Raw genomic sequence first — 22,451 nt, forward strand, 5'->3', positions numbered from 1 at the left:
TCCTATAAAGGTGAAGATAACGAACAATGATCAATCTCATAACTCCTATAAAGGTGAAGATAACGAACAATGATCAATCTCATAACTCCTATAAAGGTGAAGATAACGAACAATGATCAATCTCATAACTCATATCAAGGTGAAGATAACGAACAGTGATCAATCTCATAACTCATATAAAGGTGAAGATAACGAACAATGATCAATCTCATAACTCATATCAAGGTGAAGATAACGAACAATGATCAATCTCATAACTCCTACAAAGGAGAAAATAACGGAACAGTGATCAATCTCATAACTCCTATAAAGGTGAAGATAACGAACAATGATCAATCTCATAACTCCTATAAAGGTGAAGATAACGAACAATGATCAATCTCATAACTCCTATAAAGGTGAAGATAACGAACAGTGATCAATCTCATGACTCTATAAGGGTATTCTTTACCTATTGATTTTGACTACCGAATACTACGTTTACTTGATCAGTATATAGGGCTCACGACGGGTGTGACCAGTCGACAGGGGGTGCTTACTCCTGCTAGGTATCTGATCCCACCTCTGGTATGTCCAGGGGTCCGTGTTTCCATTCTTTATGGGATTTATGAGATTGATCATTGTTCGCAACTACACTTTCTCATACATCTGAAGTTTAAACATGTTCATAAACATCTAATAGTATGCGACTGATTTTCCTCGTACGAGCAATGAGATCAGCCGCGCGATTCTTGTTTTGGCGATTCCAATTTACACGTAGTGTAGTTCTAAATTGGTCACAAGGTTGGTGTTTAATATTTTACTTCCTGGTTTTCGATGTTCATTGTCCATATTCGAAATAAAAAATGATAGTAAATACAAGTATTTTTCCAAGTTTTATTTCATGCTTTTAACAAAAGAAAATAAGAATGTACAACATTTATGATGCATACGTGATAATGACAATCTTGTTTACTCATGTACTAGTATGAAATTATAACTATACATAGAAAATAATACATGCAATGTACATTGGTTTGAACAGTCGTGTTCGTATTTATCTATGTATTGATCAACGGTCGGGCTAAAGTTCACATGTACAAACATTGACTCACCTCATTTCGGGGTCATGCAAAGTAAACCAAAGTAAACTTTAGTCCAGATGAGGTTTTAATAATAACAATATCTGCATTTCACTGGTTGCTGACTGTGTCGTGTTCTTCAAATACCAAAGTATAACATTACATATCCACACTCCAATGCACACACGCACTCTCTCTCTCTCTCTCTCTCTCTCTCTCTCTCTCTCTCTCTCTTTATATATATATATATATATATGACTAAAACTGACCAACGACACGAACAATATGAATGTCAAATCCCTTCTTCAGGACGAAAGAATATATACATGTACAAGGAAATGAAAACTAAATCATATAAGAATGCACTGAAACTAAACTACAAAATCTGATAAATAATAGAACGTTATATGCAATTGTACACACACTAACACACACACACACACACGATAGATAAATAGATAGATAGATAAATAAAATTGATATAAATATGGAAGACGATTTAGTCAGTGTGGTGTGTATGACACTCAATAGCAAAACAAAGATTGAAAGGGCAAAGGCCAAACGGAGATTATTTTGCCCGTGAATCCCGAGGAACTAGCAACTCGTAAAAAGTAAATGCAATTAAAGCAATACAAAATGTAACTGACGGTAAATAAATTGAATAATTAAAAAAAATAATATACATGTACTTGTGATTGAATATATATAACATAATAAAATTCGAGTAAATCTGAAGCAATACACCCGTCAAACCGGCAGAAAATGTCGATCCATGAATCAATGTCATCCTATCCGTAATTGTTGTTCGTAATCTCCGATGTGCATTGACCTCAGAGGTCACCAGTTCGGAAAAAAGCGAAAGAGAGGCACTGAGCACGTGTCCGATTTGTAAACAACCTAACATCAAAATTTATAGAAATTTCACTATCAAAATTTAATTTCAGTGGCACATTTGCGTAATTATAATTTTTTTAACACTTATAGTACTTCTTGTCATTCATGAAACAATGTAATATTTTCAAACAATATTCCCTTGTTTATTTTGCTGAATTTGTCCTCAGATCTTGGGAATTAAATTAGTTATACCGATAAGAGTTAATTGATGCATGATTGAACAGATGAAAAAATGCCGTCAGTTACAGCTTGTGTTGCTTTAAGATATATACATCTATACACAGGTATTTGTGGACATGACTTCCGGTATTCCTTCTTGTATATATCAATGCCTTGTGTATTTAGCGTGTATTTTTCGTGAAATATTGAACTTCAGGTTGTTTTTCATTTCAATGAAATAAACAAATCTTACATAGAAATCATTTTTGTGAATATCATATCACTGATCAAAATATATCTATTATGGTCAATTATATGACTTTGATAACAAGCGGCACGCATGCTTTATCGATCACCCGTATTAGTTAAATGTATCACTAGCCCCAAGGGCTATGAAATCTAGAAAAAAAAATTGCATGTTCTGCCTATCTAAGCTAAATTCTAATATTCAGCGAAAGTATAAAACAAGATGTGTTCTTAAAACTTAAATGCCCCAGAAAGTGCCTATAAGGATTAAAGACTTTACATTAAATAATATACATGTATTTAACATTAACACAATAACTCATTTGGACCTGTCCTACAAACCCCAGGGGTTGCAAAATTCACAAATTTAGAAGATCCTTTTCTGCTTTTCCTAGATATACATTTAATTTTATTTATACCATATCAGCAAACTTAAAGAAGTCTTTCAAATGATAAAGACAATAATCACTATAAGTTTGACCCCACGTTAGAACCAAAACCCTTATTCCTGAGATCATGAAATTTACAATTTTGGTAAAGGACTACCTATTCTTTCTCAATACAATGTACCTATTTAATTGCAATTTAGTATCAATAGAATTGAAGAAGATATTGTGTAAATGTTTTAAAAGTACATTTACACTATATATACATATACCAAGATTGGCCACGCCCTGGAATAAGAACTTCTACACCGGGATCGGGAAATTTACTATCATGGTAGAGGCCTTCCTGCTCTACATCACTATGCACTTAAGTGCAATTGTAGAGAAGAATTTTGAATATTGGTCAATGAGTGGCGGTTTTTACCCTTGCTTAGACTTAAGGCCCTATGTGTGGAGAAACCCTGGATTTTACAACTTTTGTCAAATTTGTCCCAGAGATGCTTCATAGTAAATTTGAAAAAGAATAAAATGATAGTTATCAAAAAGTTGCAAATGTTCAATTGTTAACAATTTAATCACTGACCATTTGGCCCCACCCTGATACTAAAACCCTACTCCCGGGATTATGAAATTTACAATTTTGGTAAAGGACTACATGTACCTCCACGCTCTAAATATCCACCGAGTTTCAATTTATTATCGATAGCATTAAAAAGATGTTTTTAATTGTTTTAAACACGGACGCTATATACATGTTTCAAGCTTGGCCCCGCCCTGGAGTCAGAATCTCTACCCCAGGGATCATGAAATTTATAATTTTGGTGGAGGCCTTCCTGCTCTATATCACTATACATAATAGTTTTTCTTACAGAAGTGTGGTTGAGAAGATATTTTTAAATGGGTCAAATTAGTAATTTTTGGCAGTTTTTTGTCCCGCTCCTAAGGCTCGGTGCAGGAGTCCTGAACTTTACAATGCATGGCCCTTTGTCCCAAAAAATCCTTCAAACAAAATTTGAAAAGAATTGGAATGGTAGGCATTAAGAAGTAAAAAAAATGTTCATTTGTTAACGACGGACAGCGGACGACGACTGACTAATTGCAATAAGTCACCTGAGTTTACTTAGATGGCTAAAAGCTGTATATGTGTGATTTGTTTATTTCATTGAAATATAAACACGTACTCTTAAGTTGAATAATTGGGGGGGGGGGGGGGGGGGGGTAGTTAAATACCCAATGTGTTGAACTTTTAAAACTGCAACGAGAGGGGGTATCGGTAGTCCTGCCCACAAGTATCTGTGATTCTGTATAGTTGTAAGCCACACACTTGTCTCCCAATATAGGTCACAGCAATCCTGGCCACGTGAAACCTAGACATACAAAATATGACAGACCCTTCTGGTTTTTGGAAAATACTAGTACGCCGCTGTCAAATACACATGGTATATATGATTATCCAAACGTGAACACCCAATGTTTCATATCAGGTACTGTTCACTAACAAGATTTTACCTAGAAGTTTAAAATCTGACGACCTAGTATGTAAAACGTGTCTTTATACAGACAGTGTGGCTTCTTTCCTACACACTGGATCGGAACGAAACTTAAAACCTATCATGGTCTACGAAGGAATTTCGTTTGACAAATTTCAATATACGGTATTAGCATATATCTCTTGGTCGTACTCATCCCCGTCATTCACGTAAATATCATCCGTATCGTAGTCCATATATCCGGTATTGCCGTTCCCTACGCAAGGTGGCGGACAATTCGATGTGATGGTCATGTTCAGTACATGGCAGTTGTTAATTTCTGTATTCGTATAAATCTCCTCATCTGCGGCGTATGACGAGTTGAAATGTATTCCGTTTGCCGTTTCATGGAGGAACTCCGTTTCATGGTTTAGTTTTGGTTCCTGCATTGCTTTCTTCACTGGACGTTTCGACAAAGCAACCATGCTCTCCTCCTGCGCATAGTCATATACCATACTCACCTCCTCTTCCTCTTCATTAACATCTGATTCCTCGTTTCCCAGGGATTTTATTGAGGACTTGGATGTTGCGTTAGAGTACTGGTTCCGTACAGAGCGTTGAGTCGATGACTGTATGACCACGGGTTCAGTGACCTCTTTAGATGCTTTCCTACACAAGAGATTGAAAATAAGAATAAATTTTATTACGGATACAAATTTCAATGTTCTAGATGCATTTTCATCTCTTTTCATTCATACAATATCTTGTATATTATACGTCAAAATGTTGAATCATGTCTTCTTTTAGGCACAGGTATTACATACGTTGCATTTGACTAGTATGTTTTGCTTACTGATGAAAACAACGGCACAATCTTCAAGAAAATGCCTAATCTTTAAAAAAAAATCATTTTCTTTGAACATCAATAAGGATTATGCTAATTCTGCTTTATAAATGAGAACGGATTTAAGTTTCTTGAAGCTATAACAAATGATGTATTAATGGGGGGAAAAATGAAAGTAGGATCAAATGAATTTACCAGTCAATATTTATTTTTGATGTAACAACACACGGAAAGAAAAAGAGGTAGAGATTAATTCAAGATTGTAAACTTGGAATTTATCCAACTTTCATTTTCCTGCATACATACTTAATCTTTGTTGTTTTATCGGGTGATGAAAGTAGCAAGCATTGCACAAAAAATTCATAACCTGCGTTACCGGATTATGGAATTTTTTCTGCATTGATTGCTACTTTCATCACCGGATAAAACGACAAAGAAAGAATTTTAAAAATATAAACCAGCTTTCAATATCATATCGTTGAACCATTCGTTATTTTAAACGGAACAGCCAAATATCCACCCCTTGACCTTGACGACGCTCCATATATAGTAATGATTAAGCGGACATGCGATACTAAAGAAAAACCGGATCGAACTAGCTTGCAACAAACATATATGCATTGTTGAGGATAGTCTGGTTCCAATCGGAAGGCCTCGGAAAGCAGGCTATGTCAAGGATGATTGATTGATTGTTTTACGTCCCGTCGAGAATATTTCACTCATATTGAGACATCACCAGCTGTAGGTAAAGTAACACAAATTTAGAACTATATTAGTGGTACAGGAGTTACTGTTCTTGTTGTATGTCATACCGCCGTTTTAAAGTTATCGCTCTTTTGCAATCTTCTATGTGTTTTTTAACGCATTTCACACCACGAGGGTGCTGTTGTTAATTCATCCAGTTTTCAAGTTATATCAAGCACTTTGATGTCTGTTGTCAATATTTTCTTGATGTTATATCTATTAAGCATCAGTGCAAAGTTTATCTTCTCTTATCGTGAATTTACAAATTAATGTTCGTAGCTCGAATTTCCTCCATTGTTTATCTTTCGTAATGTCATGTTCAACAGTCTGTATATGTAAACAATTACTTTGAGCTATATCATATTGGCGTTTAGGTAATACGAATATGTATGTAAGAATGTAGTACTGATAGCGTTATTTGTACATTTGTTTAAGTTCTTACGGCGATATTATTGTAATGGCAATAAAGTCCGTTAACTAACTGCCGTGTGTCTTTTGTGGGAAAACATTGGGAACAGCATAGTAAGAAAGGAAGAACGATCTACGACTTTCCACGATGTTGGGAGAGAGAGAGAGAGAGAGAGTTCTCCACCGAATACCAGCTGATCTGGGTACAGGAAAACGATTATGCACTCTCACAGAGAGAGGACAGGAAAACTATTTAGAAGAAGTGAAAGGGTGTGAGAGAAACTTAACAGAATTGAGACACACTCTAGAGGAAGAGACTTTTTAAAATTTACAAAGAGTTTGGTGGTCGTTTTGACTTAAGTATACTTTCCCAGTGTCAAAGGAGAGTCAAATCTGTTACTTTAAAAACCCTCAGAAATCACAAGATTTCCTAGACTACCTTAACAGAATAGACAAGCAGATGCATTATTTCAATACAATGCTTGATTAGAGATTCAGTCATGAGTAAAACAGAAATGCTATTACAGCACTTATACAAATCAACAGACTTCAAGTCGGAGCCCCAGTCAGTGGAACCACCTTTGTCAGGCATGGCTGAATTCACATCAACATCATAGCATCCTGTATCTTCGTGTTCCCGACGTTCCAAGCATGGGTCCAGGGTCATCAATTCATCAATTTCTTTGGAGCACAGTCTGCTCCTCCAAAATAGATCAAAGGCTGAAGCAGCCAAGGCGAGACTTCAGTTTGGTGAAAGGGAGGCAGACTTGCAGAAAGAGCTATTCTTGCTAGCCGCTATCACAGAGGCTGAGTTGGATGCTGTTCTAGAGGATGTTGAGGAACCTGCCTCTGAAACCAGTGATCTTAGTGAAACTCAACGTGAGAGGACACGAAACTTTGTGAAAGCAAGAAATATGATGGTACAGGTCAGTGACCAGCATGATTTCACTACAGGGCCTCTGCCAGGCCATACTCCAGGGCCTGTGTCAGGTCACACTCTAGAGCCTATACGAGGCCACACTCCAGGGCCTCATCCAGCTCACTCTCCAAGACCTCTGCCAGGCCACACTCTAGGGACTCTGCCAGGCCTCAACCAAAGAGCCTCTGCCAGGCCACACTTCAGAGCCTCTGCCAGGCCACATCCCAGAGTCTTTGCCAAGCCACACTCACACTCCAGGGCCTATACGAGACCACACTCCAGGGCCTCGTCCAGGTCACTTTCCAAGACCTCAGCCAGGCCACACTCTAGGGCCTTTGCCAGGCCACACTCGAGAGCCTCAGCCAGGCCCAATCCAGGGCCTTTGCTAGGCCACACTTCTGGGCCTCTGCCAGGTTACACCCCAGGGCATCTGTCAGGCAACACTCCAGGGCCTCTACGAGACCACCCTCCAGGGCTTCTGCCAAGCCACACTCCAGGCCCCCTGCCAGGACACTCTACAAGACCTCTGTCAGGCCACACTTCAGGGCCTCTGCAAGACCACACTCCAGGGCCTCTGCCAGGCCACACCCCAGGGCATGTACCATCCAGGCCACACTCCAGGGTCTCTACAAGACCACACCCCAGGGCCTTTACAAGGCTACACTCCAGGGTCTCTACGAGACCACACTCCAGGGCCTCAGCCTGGCCACTCTACAAGGCCTCTGCTGGGCTACACTCCATGACCTCTGCCAGTCCACACTACAGGGCCTTATCCAGGCCACACGCCAGGGCCTCTGACAGGCCACATTCCAGGCTCCAGCCAGTCTAGGGTCTCTACGAGACCACACCTCAGTGCCTCTGCTTCAGCTAGTCCACTCTGCCAGGCCACACTCCAGGGCCTCTGCTAGGCCACACTTCAGAGCCTCTGCCAGGTCACTCTCCAAGGCCTCAGTCAGGCCACACTCAAGGTCATACTCCAGGGCCTCAGCTAGGCTACACTCCAGGGCCTCAGTTAGGCCACACTCCAGGGACTCAGCCAGGCCACACACCAGGGCCTCAGCTAGGCCACAATCCAGAGCCTCAGCCAGGCCCCATCCAGGGCCTTTGCTAGGCCACTCTTCAGGGCTACACCCCAGGGCATCTGCCAGGCAACACTCCAGGGCCTCTACGAGACCACCCTCCAGGGCTTCTGCCAGGCCACACTCCAGGGCCTCTGCCAGGACACTACAAGACCTCTGCCGGGCCACACTTCAGGGCCTCTGCCAGGCCACACCCCAAGACATGTGCCATCCAGGCCACACTCCATGGTCATTACAAGACCACACCCCAGGGCCTCAGCCAAGCCACTCTACAATTCCTCTGTCAGGCCAAACTCCCGGATCTCTACCAGCCCACACTCCAGAAACTTATCCAGGCCATATCCCATGGCTTCTGCCAGGACACTCTCCATGACCTCTACCAGGTCACACCCCAGGGCCTTTGCCAGGCTACACTCCAGGGTCTTTACGAGACCACACCCCAGGGCCTCAGCCAGGCCACTCTACAAGGCCTCTGCTGGGCTACAATCCAGGACCTCTACCAGTCCACACTACAGGGCCTTATCAAGGCCACACCCCAGGGCCTCTGCCAGGCCACAATCCAGGCTTCAGCCAGTCCACTCTGCCAGGCCACACTCCAGGGCCTCTACTAGGCCACACTTCAAAGCCTCTGCCAGGTCACTCTCCAAGGCCTCAGTCAGGCCACACTGAAGGTCATAATTCAGGGCCTCAGCTAGGCTACACTCCAGGGCCTCAGGTAGGCCACACTCCAGGGCCTCAGTAAGGCCACACTCCAATTTCTCGAAGAATGTCTGATCACTTCCAAAAATGAGACATGCACCGCTGTACAAAGTCTAACAGATGTCAAACAAATTATGTCAGAGGAGTTCATTACAAAAATACTAGGTACCGTCTTTTCAAGGCATGCTTAAAAGTTCAACTACATTTAATTTTTTTTAAAAATATCTAATTACTTTCAAAATGACACATGCACATATTCAATGTGTCCGTACAACTGTACACAGTTTGACGAATTTCAAGTTAGAGGTGTAAGCGGAGTTGATCACACAAAGTAGGTACCCTATTACAGGGACGCCCGCCCGCCATTCTATAAACCGGATGCACGACCTAGTGCTCTTTATACAGGATATTTGAATTATACAGAGATATACAAAAACATGATTGCTGCCGGGTTTGGGGTCTCAAGTGTATAAATTCTAGCTCTATGTTTAAAATGACCAAGGATGTTAAAATCAATGTTTACTCAAATAGTATTTAACCAATCCAAAGAATACTAAGTTGTAGTAATCGTTTGTAAGTTCGTTAACAAGGACAGACTTATTCAGAACTTTTTTTGAATAGCAGTGATATTTTGCAATTGAATTTCCGTTCACATAATTATGTAAACTTTGGAGTTGTGTTTAATTTTTCAACTTTGACGATAATTATAGATTTTGTACTCACTTAGAGTGATTTCAGGATTTTGTTTATTAATGCAAATACCTCTGACGTAAATAAGGATATTTCTATCTTTAAAAACAAGATGTGTTTGTGAAACCCAAATGCCCCCGAGAGTGGCCAATTCCAAAGATGGCCAAGGTCACAAGGACAAATATATTGGTAATCTTGTCACAAGAAATGTTCATGTGCAATATGAAAGCTCTAATATTGATCATTTAGAAGTTATGAGCAATGTCAATTTTTTAAAAGTAGGTCAAATGCCTAGGTCAAAAGGTTTAGTACCCACGGAAAGGTCTTGCCACAAGGAATAATCATGTGAAATATCAAAGCTCTAGCACTCACTGTTCAAAAGTTATTAGCAAGGTTAAAGCTTTCAAAAAGTAGGTCAAACTCCAAGTTCAAGGTCACAGGGTAAAAAATGTTGGTACCCACGGAAAGGTCTTGTCACAAGGAATACTCTAGCTCTAGCACTTACTGTTCAAAAGTTATTAGCAAGTTAACGTTTCAGACAGCATGACATCCAGGACAAAAACAATATGTTTCCCGATTTTCGATCCCGGGGGCATAATTACCATTTTACGGATACCTTTTAATAAGAAGTTACTTAGTTCCGCTGTCGTTCGACGTCTTCGTTAAAAATAGTACATATATGTTAACTTTTCATAACTCTTTAAATGTATAATGCACAAATGAAGTAACGTTTTTATCTTTAAAAATTGCAATAATAGCAATTTCATCAATGCGTTGCAGTTGTGCACAATGTGCGTATGAATTCTGATAAATATAGTACATATACGTCTATTCTAACGGCTGGGAAATCCAACAGAAATGAAAGTAAAATGTAAATATAAGAAATAAATTTCATGGGGGTATTAAATACAACGCTTCACGTCAGCATATTTTTCATGAAGCGCTAACATGCTTCATGAAGTACATGTATACTGGCGTGTAATTCATACCCTCAAGTGGAGAGAGAGAGAGAGAGAGAGAGAGAGAGAGAGAGAGAGAGAGAGAGAGGCAGAGAGCAAAAAGAAAAGAGCAAGATAGGCATACCTTCTCTTTCTGTACAGAAATATCAGAATCCCAATACAAGCAACAACCAGCACGGAGATCCCTCCAATTGCAAGAGACAATACATGAAGTTCAAACCCTGGGAGAAAAAAGAGTCATCAAATACCCTATATTTCATGATAGCATACATTCTATCAAAATTGATCCCCTCACTTTGCCAAGAACACAGAGTAGGTTAAGGCAGAAAGATAACCAAGTATTGGTTTACCTCCACAAACTTTTTCTCCGCCATTGCTCCAGACACCATTGGTCTCGCACGTTGCTAAAACAACACGTGGGGAATTTAGCTGGCGATCACACGAGACTTTACATTTGTTCCCCATACGGACTGCACATGATGGATATACCAAATGACCTCCAGGAACTGTTGAAGAACAGCATGAACCTATCCCTGAGATGTAAAGATAACAAAGATTGAGTAATTGTGTTGAATAAGATCCTGCAGCACCTGGCAATATGAACAGGTGTACGTTTTCTACAAAGCCAGGTGAACTAGGAGGATGAGACAATAAGGAAGATATTTTGCGTTTTGAAAGTTAAATTTTGGCGGCTTTAAGTCTGAATGTCTTATTAATGCAGCTGATCCTATCATGTTTTGTTTTTCAAGTTTTTATTTTCAGTCCGCTTTTTGTAAATTAAATGTAAGGCTGGGTCTGCAAGATTTCATTGACATTTAACCCGTATGACGTCAGGCTAGACTGGTCCGCAATCTGATATTTTATCGGAAGATAACAGACAGGTATACCTGTCTTCAAAATCATGCTTAGCGCTTTGGTAAAAATTCTTGTTTTTCATGAATTAAGTCTTTCGGAGTATAGAACCCACAACTGTGCTTTTGTTGGTTCCCTTAGTAACAGACAGGAGTGTTACCTATTTTTAAAAAAAAAATATTTTGTCCTATATAGGGATGTAGGTCCGCCCTCCATAGGCGTAGCTTGGGTTCGAATATTACCGAGGCAGGGGGTCTGGGGGGCTGTGCCCCTCCCCCCCCCCCCCCCACCACCACACACACACAGAAGCTATCGACATTTTAACAACGTAAAAGGTGGGTTTTTTTTACCGAGGCAGCTGCCTCGGTTGCCTCAATGGAAGCTACGCCACTGCCCTCAATGATCAATCGGTGTCCAAAAGCTTTATCATACAGCGACATTTCGCGATATTCACTCTAAAATGTTGGGATAGTTGTTTAGAGGACATTTTTGTGAGATGTAAATTAACGCTGTCTCTAATCATCACCGATCCCATATTAGTCTATATTAATATTATCTCTAGTCACCAGTGTACAAAGGAATCATATACGTACCAATCATTTAAGAAAACTCGCTTGTCAAAATGGAGAGATTTAACGACAATGATATGACTAGCGAGTTATTAAACTTCACTATACTGACAAAAGATAGTCATACTGATAGATTTTGTCAGATATATTTTCATATAGCAGAATTAATTTGGCCCTGTAAATCGCTGATTCAATAACCAATAAGGTGACAAATCCTAAAATCAACACATGCACATATTTCATATACATGTATATCAATACCATTTTCATTAGGTTTTAAGTACAGAATTGAGATGCAATATTATCAGCATTCAAACAGAATTAGGGGATACAGTTTCAGTTGATTATTTGAGTTATGAATTGACGTTGAATAACTTATACTTTATTTTAATTGGAATGGAGTTTCAACACGCGAAATATTTCATTGAATGCGACGGAAATGTGGATTCGTTACAAGATATTTGTGATTTTATTTTGCAATTTTACAGACTGTAAACATATTTTTAGCTAAAGTAAAGGTTGAAATGGTACAAAATAATCCAGTCTGTTGTGGGGGTGGGTGTTCAATTTTTAAAATCAAAATAAATTGTTTTGGAAAAACACATCTTGGTTACCCACAGACACAATAACGCATATCAGGTAATTTATAACCAAAGAAATTATGTGTGTTGCCACCTTTTTAAAGATGTCAGACATACAAGAACAGAAGTATGGGTACCTGTAAAGTGCGAAACGAAACGAAAGCTTTCATTTCGTTTCGATAGATTTCGTTTAGTTTCGGTAGATTTCGTTTCATTTTGTTTCGATTTCGTTTCGCACTTTACAGGTACCCACAGAAGCATGGGTCAACATCAGAAAGTCACACATTGTAGTAAAACAGAATAGTAAAGATAGACAAAAACTTGTGAAAAATGTATAATGTCAGCATTATATGAAAACTGCTTATTTATTAACATGTATAAATTAATTGTGGATATTAGGGAAAACATTGTATGACAGACGAACAGTAAATACAGCATAAGAGTTATTGCCCTTGCCAACATTTTTAAAATTATAGATAATTAATTATCTATGGAAAATAAGAACCTTTTCACTATCAATAGTTTACCAGTTATTTTATTTTATCCAGTGAATAAAATTCCTCTGAAAGATAAACTTCTATCATACGCAAAGTTTAATTTAATAGAGATTTTTGCAAAATCCTATGACATCACACGAAGATCGATAAACCTTAATCAAACATGTTGTTACATTTACATATTGACACACACACACACACAGACACACACACACACACACACACACACACACACACACACACATATATATATATATATATATATATATATATATATATATATATATAATAATAATATAAGTCCTAATAATATAATTATTAGGACTTCACTAACCTTCAGCGAGCATTGTTCTAAGGAAATATGTAGTATTTCCCAAGTTGTTTATGGAGTTCAATTCGTCGAAGGTGGGAACGATTAAATTTTCACCTGGTTCAATCATTTCTAAGAGTTTGTTTCCAACGAGAACAAAGAACAATTTAACCCCTATTTCCTGTAATCTGGCAAGACCTTTGCGCCCATTACTCCACTTCTGGACCTCGTCTGTAACCACCATCATCAAAACCTTCTCGCTACACTCTCTTGCTTTGTTTTCTGCTATGTCGTCATCAAAACTCGCCAATGCGAAGCGGAGAGCATGATCTAAGTACGGATTGTCATTCTCGTTTGTGTAGTTCAATGTATCGATGGCCTCTATGACTTTCGTTTTTAAAGTGGTCTGTTTTGGCCAAAGCATGGTCTGTGGATATAATTTAATTGTATCATCGTATGCAAAAACTCCAACTCGTATATCTGTTTCATTATAGATGTAAATTTCCTCTGTTAAATTTCTGAAAAACTCTCGCTGAAAATTGAATCCATGTTCATCGGTGTTTTTTGACGCATCAAGGCCCATGATTATATCTAGTTGTCTGCTTGTTGCTATACAATAAAAACAAGATTGGAGAAATTGCATGAACTTATAAAGTGTCGATGGCATAATCATATCTAAATCATGTTCACATCATAAAAAGCTCTATCTAAACAATCTTATATGCGTGATACATTGTACGAAGCGTTCCATGATTTATCTGTATATTATGGTCAACAACGAAATACTTGAAGATGCTTAAATGGTTCCTTTAAAGTACTAGTACATCATGAAAAAGTGAAGATAACGAACGCTGATCAATCTCATAATCGATTGATTGATTGAATATTGTTTTACGTCCCTCTCGAGAAGATTTCACTCATATGGAGACATCACCACTGCCGGTGAAGGGCTGCAAAATTTAGGCCTATGCTCGGCGCTTATGGCCTTTGAGCAGGGAGGGATCTTTATCGTGCCACACCTGCTGCGACACGGGACCTCGGGTTTTGCGGTCTCATCCGAAGGACCGCCCCATTTAGTCGCCTCTTACGACAAGCAAGGGGGTACTGAGGACCTATTCTAACCCGGATCCTCACGGGATTCAATCTTATAATCCAATAAAGAACACAAAAATAAGAATAGGTCAAACACGGACCCCTGGACACATCTATGGAGCGCCAAATTAACATAAACTCAAATAATTGAAGATATCTTCAATTATTTGAAGATATCATCAATTCTATTATTGCTCTCTTTAATTGAATTAATGCGCGCATTAAATCAATTATTGCTCTCATCAAATGAATTAATGCGCGCTTCAATTCAATTATTGCTCTCATCAATTGAATTAATGCGCGCATCAATTGAATTAATGAGAGCAATAATTGATTTAATGCGCTTATTAAATCAATTATTGCTATCTTCAATTCAATTGATGCGCGCATTAATTCAATTAATGAGAGCAATAATAGATTTGATGCGCGCATTAATTCAATTATTGCTCTCTTCAATTCATTTGATGAGAGCATCAATTTAGTAGAAATATTGCTCGCAATAATTAATTTAGAGCTCGGTATAAATAATTTGATGATCTCTTTAATTCAATTGAAGATATCTTTAATTCATTTACAGTGCTTTTGTATATGGAATTAATGCGCCCATCAATTCTTTTAAAGAGAGCAACAATTCAATTAAAGATATCATTAATTCAATTGTGGATATGTTGAATTGAAGATATCTTTAATTATATAGTTGCTCTCTCTAAAAGAATTATTGCTCTCTTCAAATGAATTAAAAATATCATTAATTCAATTGAAGAGAGCAATTATTGAATTAATGCACGCATTAAATCAATTATTGCTCTCATCAAATGAATTAATGCGCGCATCAATTCAATTAGTGCTCTCATCAATTGATTTAATGCGCACATTATATCAATTAATGTTCTCTTCAATTGAATTGTAGCACGCATCAATTCAATTGTTGATATCATTAATTCATTTGAAGAGATCATGAATTCAATTAAAGCGCTCATCAATTCAGCTGAAGAATTAATGCTATCATCAATTCAATTAATGCGCGCAATAATTCAGAATTGAAGATATCATTAATTATTTGAAGATATCTTTAATTCAATTGTTGCGCGCATCAAATGAATTGATGATATCTTTAGATAATTGAAGATATCTTCAATTATCTGAGTTTGTGTTAATTTGGCGCTCCATACACATCAGAGGTGGAATCAGGTGCCTAGGAGGAGTAAGCATCCCCTGTTGAACGGTCACACCTGCTGTGAGCCCTCTATCTTGATCGAGTAAACGGAGTAATCGATATAGTTAAAATCAGTATGTAAAGAGCGGTCTAACTATTGGTATGATACACCTTAGACAGCATTCAATCTAATAATAGATTGTATATCCAAATTAGATAATCATATTTACAATGGTATTGTGCGTTTTCCATTTAATTTCTCTTGAAATCCAATCTAGTTAAAATCAGATCCTAGGATACGCTCACAATCGCTATAATGTCAGATCTTCTTACGCAAAGTATATGGTGCGGATCTAAGAAGTCGGATTTTAATTAGATTGTCTTGAAATCATTTTGTCATTTACAACACATGAAGACAAATTTTGTTTCGATATAGTTAGATCTGGTTTTAATGCCGTCTTCCGTATTTAAATATACAAGGACATATGTATATACATTCCACGAACTCTGCAACCTACTTCGCAGCATTATTGAAATTGTTTGAAAATACATGTATGTTTTCTGGTTTTGTTTTACTTTTATTTGAATATATGTATAATAAACAACGTTTTACCTATCATATGAGTTTGTTCTTTATGTATAAATCAAGACTTTAGAAAATAGGATGTTTTCTAGGGTTGTAACACGTCCCAAGTGGCAAATCGACGCCCACCATGTTAGCAAAAACTTAAACTTATGAAGATATTTCTCAAATAAGTTGTAAACACAACTCTTAAGACCAAAATGTATCTTAGCAATCCTTAAATATCTCCTACAGCATTGTAGCATTGCAGGAAGTACTTTACTTTGTGTGCAATAACTTGTAGTACATTATTACTTGTACTTGTTCCATGACAGGATTTTGTACTTGTTATTATCCGGTAAATTAATTAAAGAAAGGCTTTCATTGGTGAGTTAAAGAAAAGAGGTCTAATGACGATACGATAAGAAAGTGTTAATACAGTTCAATACCGGACGTCCGTCACACACCATTCATTAAAAGAACATTAGCACATTCAAAACCAATGGTGGAAAATAAATTATTTGAATATGTTCCGATTAAAAGTATGGGCAAAGATTAATATATACTATGTAAGTCAAATTTGAGTTCTACTAAGGTCTTCCATTTTCCAGTGATTTTGCTGAGTATTTTATTTTCCCTTTCTTCTAATCATTTCCCTCTTACGCGCAAACTTTAATTTGTTTTTAATGATTTGAAGTTACTTCAATAACTTTGGTCTCATCGGTAGTATTGTAACAAATAATAGTAATAATAACAGTATTGTAACAAATAATAGTAATAATAACAGTATTGTAAAAAAAAAAATAGTAATAATAACAGTATTGTAACAAATAATAGTAATAATAACAGTATTGTAGCCACTCTTTCTGTTACAAAATATTTCATTTCGTTAATTAGATACAAAAAAGGTATGTTTCCAGAGGGTTAATTTAAGGTATCCTCTGTGTATGATCAGTTTTTAAATCGAGACAAGCTACTGACAATCACGTTGGTGTTATAGGGGGTTTAACAGTCTCGTTTAAAGTCAGTTTCTATGGTCGTTGTTATAATGATCTAATTTGCAGATATCACTGGGTCGAATGCTGTCTGGCGTATTTCATAGCAATTATTAGGTCGTTCTTTAGCGACTAATTTTAACTACGTATTACTCCGTTTACCTGAGCATGGTATGTCCAGGGGACCGTGTCTGCTCTTCACTTAATTTTGTATTCGTTATAGGAATTATGAGATTGACAACGTTCGTTATCTTTCACATATATATATATATATATATATATATATATATATATATATATATATATATATATATAATGTCAAAAAATGAATGAAGAAATCGGTAGAATTATTAAATAATTTAAAAGAATAAAATCCAAAATGATCTCATGATAAGCAACGATCAGTTCCTGCTAGTACTTGAAGAGCCGTAAGGCGAAAGTACTAGAGGAACTGATCGTTGATTATTATTTTGGATTTTATTCTTTATATATATATATACACACAAATATATATATACAAAGCACTAAAATGACCAACGACACGAACAACCAGATTGTCAAATTTAAATATTTTCGAGACGACCTGTCCCTTCTTCAGGACAAACGGATTTTTTTTTTTTACATAATGTGGCCAAAATTAACAGAGAATAATAACAAAAACTACATTTAAATAATCTAGCACTACAACTACACTAATCTACAAACGTATTTACAACGCAAACTACATGTGCTTTGGTTTTTAGGCTTGCCAATCAATGTTAAAAGCGGAGCGAATTAGGACCATTCTCTCACCAGATGGCGCGTTACGCAAAGCTTCACATACATCTCAGCCAACGCTTGGAATCACGTGACAATATAATCACATGATATAAACAATCATTCTCAGTTTCCTTTCCCTTTAAAGGTTCTGGTAAAAAGTGATACATCAGGCTCTTTTCATGGCCCACTGACACTTTAATAAGTACATAATTACCATTTAGCTATTTGTCTCTTATTTTACAAGTTTTATCGTATTTTTAAAGCCTTTCTTACTTTTGATTCCATGTTTACATTTAAATCTCCACCACATTCATACGCATATTACGAAGTACATAGTTCCAAATTTAGGATCAGAAAACGGCGATTTTAAACAATTTACTGTAAGCATCAATTTGATTGCACCAAAAACATTTCATAATATGACTAAATATTTAGTCCAAAACAGGTACTGACTAAAACCCGGTCCCGGTCCCGGTCTTCGGTCTCGGTCCCGTGACTAAAACCCGGTCTTCGGTCCCGGTCCCAGATACTTTTATTCGATAAAAACAAAATATATCAGGATATTTGAGCCCCATTTCTCAATAACTTAGGTATGACATCTCATGCCTGCACTCTGATAATAAATTGATCATATTATTTTCCTCTTTCGTAAAATAATATGTGAAAACTCCGGGACCGGTGGGACCGAGAAATAAAAACAATGCTATTTAAAGCCGGTCCCGGTTTCGACATTTTTCCTCAATAGCCGCTTTAATCTACCTTTTCATAAAAAGATAAGGACGTGATACTCAATGGCATCCTTTGTATACATATATTTCTGATTTATTGTGTGTGTAGGTTTTTTATTCCAATATTCTTTGTCAGAATCGAACTCAACTACATGTACGTGACATTTTGTCCCAAATGATCGCGTTACACTACCTTTTCATAAGAAGATAAGGATGTAGAAGGGAAATAATATATATGTACTTATCCTGGTGTATTTGTTTGTAATTTACAGTTAGTTTATTTGTTCATTTATTTTATTTCTATTCCTGTCAAATTCAGTTTTTAAAGATTCATGTTTTGTATTCCGAACCCGATCTCTTTATATGGATATAAATTTTACATATACATTTGTATTTGTATATAACCAATGAATAATAACTATAAAATATTTCTTCCTTTCTTATTTGATACTTTTTTTTTCAGTTGTGGTTCTTTTAGATACAATGCTTTTTTTTTTTTTAAAAATCCACCTAATAATATACTGTATTTATAGTATCTACAAAAGTGTGTCATACATAGAGCACATGCTCACCAAAATGTCAGATTCTGTATATTTATACAGAAGATACCCTCTGACTTTAGATGATCTTCAAATCATCTATGGTATGTTTTTACTGTAATATTATGGGGTAACTATATTTATTGTGAATAGTTATATACGTATATGTACAAACATACATGTATAAATTATGCTACACAAAAACTGTTTGTTTCCTATTTTCAAAATATCTTATATTTCAAAGTGCATAAATTTGACATAAACTGACAAATTTACAAACAATGAAATCTACGTTTATAAATATGCAAGACATACATGTAAATTCATTTAAGAAATAAATTTCAGTTTTGAAAATACAAATAGGCCTACTGTTAGCGCTTCAAGAAAAGTATGCCTGCCTGAAGTATTTTATACCCTCGTGTATTTTTACTAACCATTCAAAAGTTATGGCTAAGGTTAAAGATTTTCAAAAGTAGGTCAAATTTGAAAGGTGAAGAATTGCATGTAAAGAAAGGTCTTGTCACAAGGAGTACACATGTGAAATATGTCACCATGCATTCAAAAGTTATGCCGAAGGTTCAAGTTTTTACTGACAAACAGACGGATGGACCAACAACTATATAAATACGCCCCGAATATCCGATTACGGGGATATAACATTTGCTTTTCAAAAGCATCATTCTTGTATTCAGAATCTTTCTGGAAAGGGGAGGGGGTCAACAACAATTATTCATCATGTTTCAAAAATTATAATAAAATTTAAGGACAAGATTTGTTTTGGGGTTTTTTCCCATTTCACCAATGAACATAATTTTTAAAGTACTTCATACATCGTACATTCTGGACTCATATTTTGCACGTGCACTCTACTTTGTATTATTCTAATATTTACATAGAGGCTTTTCTTCCCTGATTAAAACAACTAATATAATATCATAATTTAACAAATCAATGCGATTCTCACTGTACACTCGTAAATGAGAGAGAGAGAGAGAGAGAGAGAATTAATTTTGTAAAAACTACATCCAACATTAAATTACAAACAAATACACCAGGATAAGTACATATATACTATTTCTCTTCTACATTCTTATCTTTTTATGAAAATGTAATGTAACGCGTTCATTTGGGAGGAAAAAAGTCACGTAGTTGAGTTCGATTTTGACATAAAAAGGAAAATTGAATAAAACACAAACATACAATAAACCAGAAACATACATGTGCATACAAAGGAATGTCATTGAATATAACACTCTTATCTTTTTTTTTTTTTTTTTTTTTTTTTTTATAAAAAAGTAGATTCAAGCGGCTATTTAGGAAAAATAAAAAATATCGAGACCGGGACCGGCTTTTAGCACTGTTTTTACTTCTCGGTCACACCGGTCCCGGAGTTTTCACATATTATTTTACGAAAGACGACAATAATATTATCAATCAACTATCAGAATGCAGGCATGATATGTCATATCTAAATTAAAGAGAAATTGGGGCTGAAATATTCTGATGTATTCTGCTTTTATCGAATAAAAAATCTGAGACCGAAAACCGGGTTTTAGTCACGGGACCGAGACCGAAGACCGGGACCGGGACCGAGACCGGGTTTTAGTCAGTACCTCCAAAACATAAATGTTGGATATTAGAAACTTTTACAAGATTTCTGTAAAAAGCCGTTGACAGAGGTGTAGTGCGAGGAGCGCACGGAACTCTGGGTAGAGAATGGAATTAGGACATGCCTTATTCCAAAAATCAGCTCTTTGGACGAATAAGGCATGTCCTAATTCGTTCCGCTTTTAACATTGATTGACAAGCCTAAAAACAAAACAAAACATGTAACGTAGTCTGCGTTGTAGATTAGTGTAGCTGTAGTGCTAGATGCATTCATATGTAGTTTTTGTTATTATTCTCTGTTAATATTGGCCACATTATGTAAAAAAAAAAAAATCGTTTGTCCTGAAGAAGGAACAGGTCATCCCGAAAATTTGACAATCTGGTTGTTCGTGTCGTTGGTCATTTTAGTGCTTTTTATAATTTTTTGTACTTGACCTTGTATCCATGTTGTGGATCCGACACTTTTAGGTATTAGGTGTTGTTGGAATTTAGTGCTTTTATATATGATATATATATATATATATATATATATGTGTGTGTGTGTGTGTGTGTGTGTGTGTGAAGTCACAGAAAATTTCACTTTATTTGGATACCCACTTCCGCCCCTACCCGGGGTTGAACTCACGACCTACGGAACCAAATCTCCGAGCAGCATGTAACCAGCGCGCTAGACCGCTCGACCATCTAAAACTTGCTTTCAATGACGATGGACTTCTCGCCACGCTGTCATACGCTACACGGTCATTGAGAATGGAAATGGGAGACAGTTATTTAACGAACATTTAAGAGGATCATACATGATACACATTACATTTGAAATATTCTATATAAAGCAATGAACTCTTAAATGAACATAACTGCCCTAAGTGAAGAAATATTTAATATAAAGCACAGAAAATTTCACTTTATTTGGATACCCATTTCCGCCCTTACCCGGGGTTGAACTCACGACCTGCTAGGAGATTTGGTTCCGCAGGTCGTGGGTATATATATATATCTATCTATCTATAGATAAAGTCAAAAAATGAAATCCAAGGCTCAAACTTTTAACTAGATAAAAGTTTGAGTATTGGATTTTATTTTTTTTTACTTTATTCTACTCCGATACCAAGAAAAAAGATTATTATTATCATTATATATATATATATATATATATATATATATATATATATACATGTATATATACATGTATATATATATATATATATATATATATATATATATATATATATATATATATATATATATATATATATAATATCACAAAGCCGATAGATTATACTCGACTAGCTTCTTCATTTCTTTCTGAGTATATCCTCCAATTTATTCCTGACGAATTGAAGAGACTAGTCGAGTGTACGTTTATACTATATCGGCTTTGTGATATTTTTTATACTACTACTTGTGAAGATTTTTTCTATGCCTATTAAACTTATCTATCTATCTATCTATCTATCTCTCTCTATATATATATACTATAAGATTGCATACCGTAATCCAGGTTGATATATATATATATATATATACTATAAGATTACATACCGTAATCCAGGTTGAGAAATAAAAATACGATCCAACACTGATTTACACGGAGAGACATTTTCACGATCAATTTAGATGTGAATGTTGACTATCATCACTATAAA

At 36.4% G+C, this 22,451-nt stretch overlaps 1 protein-coding gene across 1 annotated transcript; it reads right to left on the bottom strand.

Moving 5' to 3' along the window:
* Positions 1–862: 862 nt before the first annotated feature.
* LOC125653960 (uncharacterized) lies at positions 863–22,451 on the bottom strand. The gene is made up of 5 exons (XM_048883644.2): positions 22,348–22,451; positions 13,391–13,975; positions 10,908–11,090; positions 10,682–10,778; positions 863–4,884 (listed from the first exon to the last, which is right to left on the bottom strand). Exons 1-5 carry the CDS (start codon positions 22,403–22,405, stop codon positions 4,392–4,394), a joined length of 1,416 nt encoding a protein of 471 aa, XP_048739601.1. The 5' UTR covers positions 22,406–22,451; the 3' UTR covers positions 863–4,391.

Source organism: Ostrea edulis, chromosome 1, assembly GCF_947568905.1.
Source record: "Ostrea edulis chromosome 1, xbOstEdul1.1, whole genome shotgun sequence".
Taxonomy (NCBI): domain Eukaryota; kingdom Metazoa; phylum Mollusca; class Bivalvia; order Ostreida; family Ostreidae; genus Ostrea; species Ostrea edulis.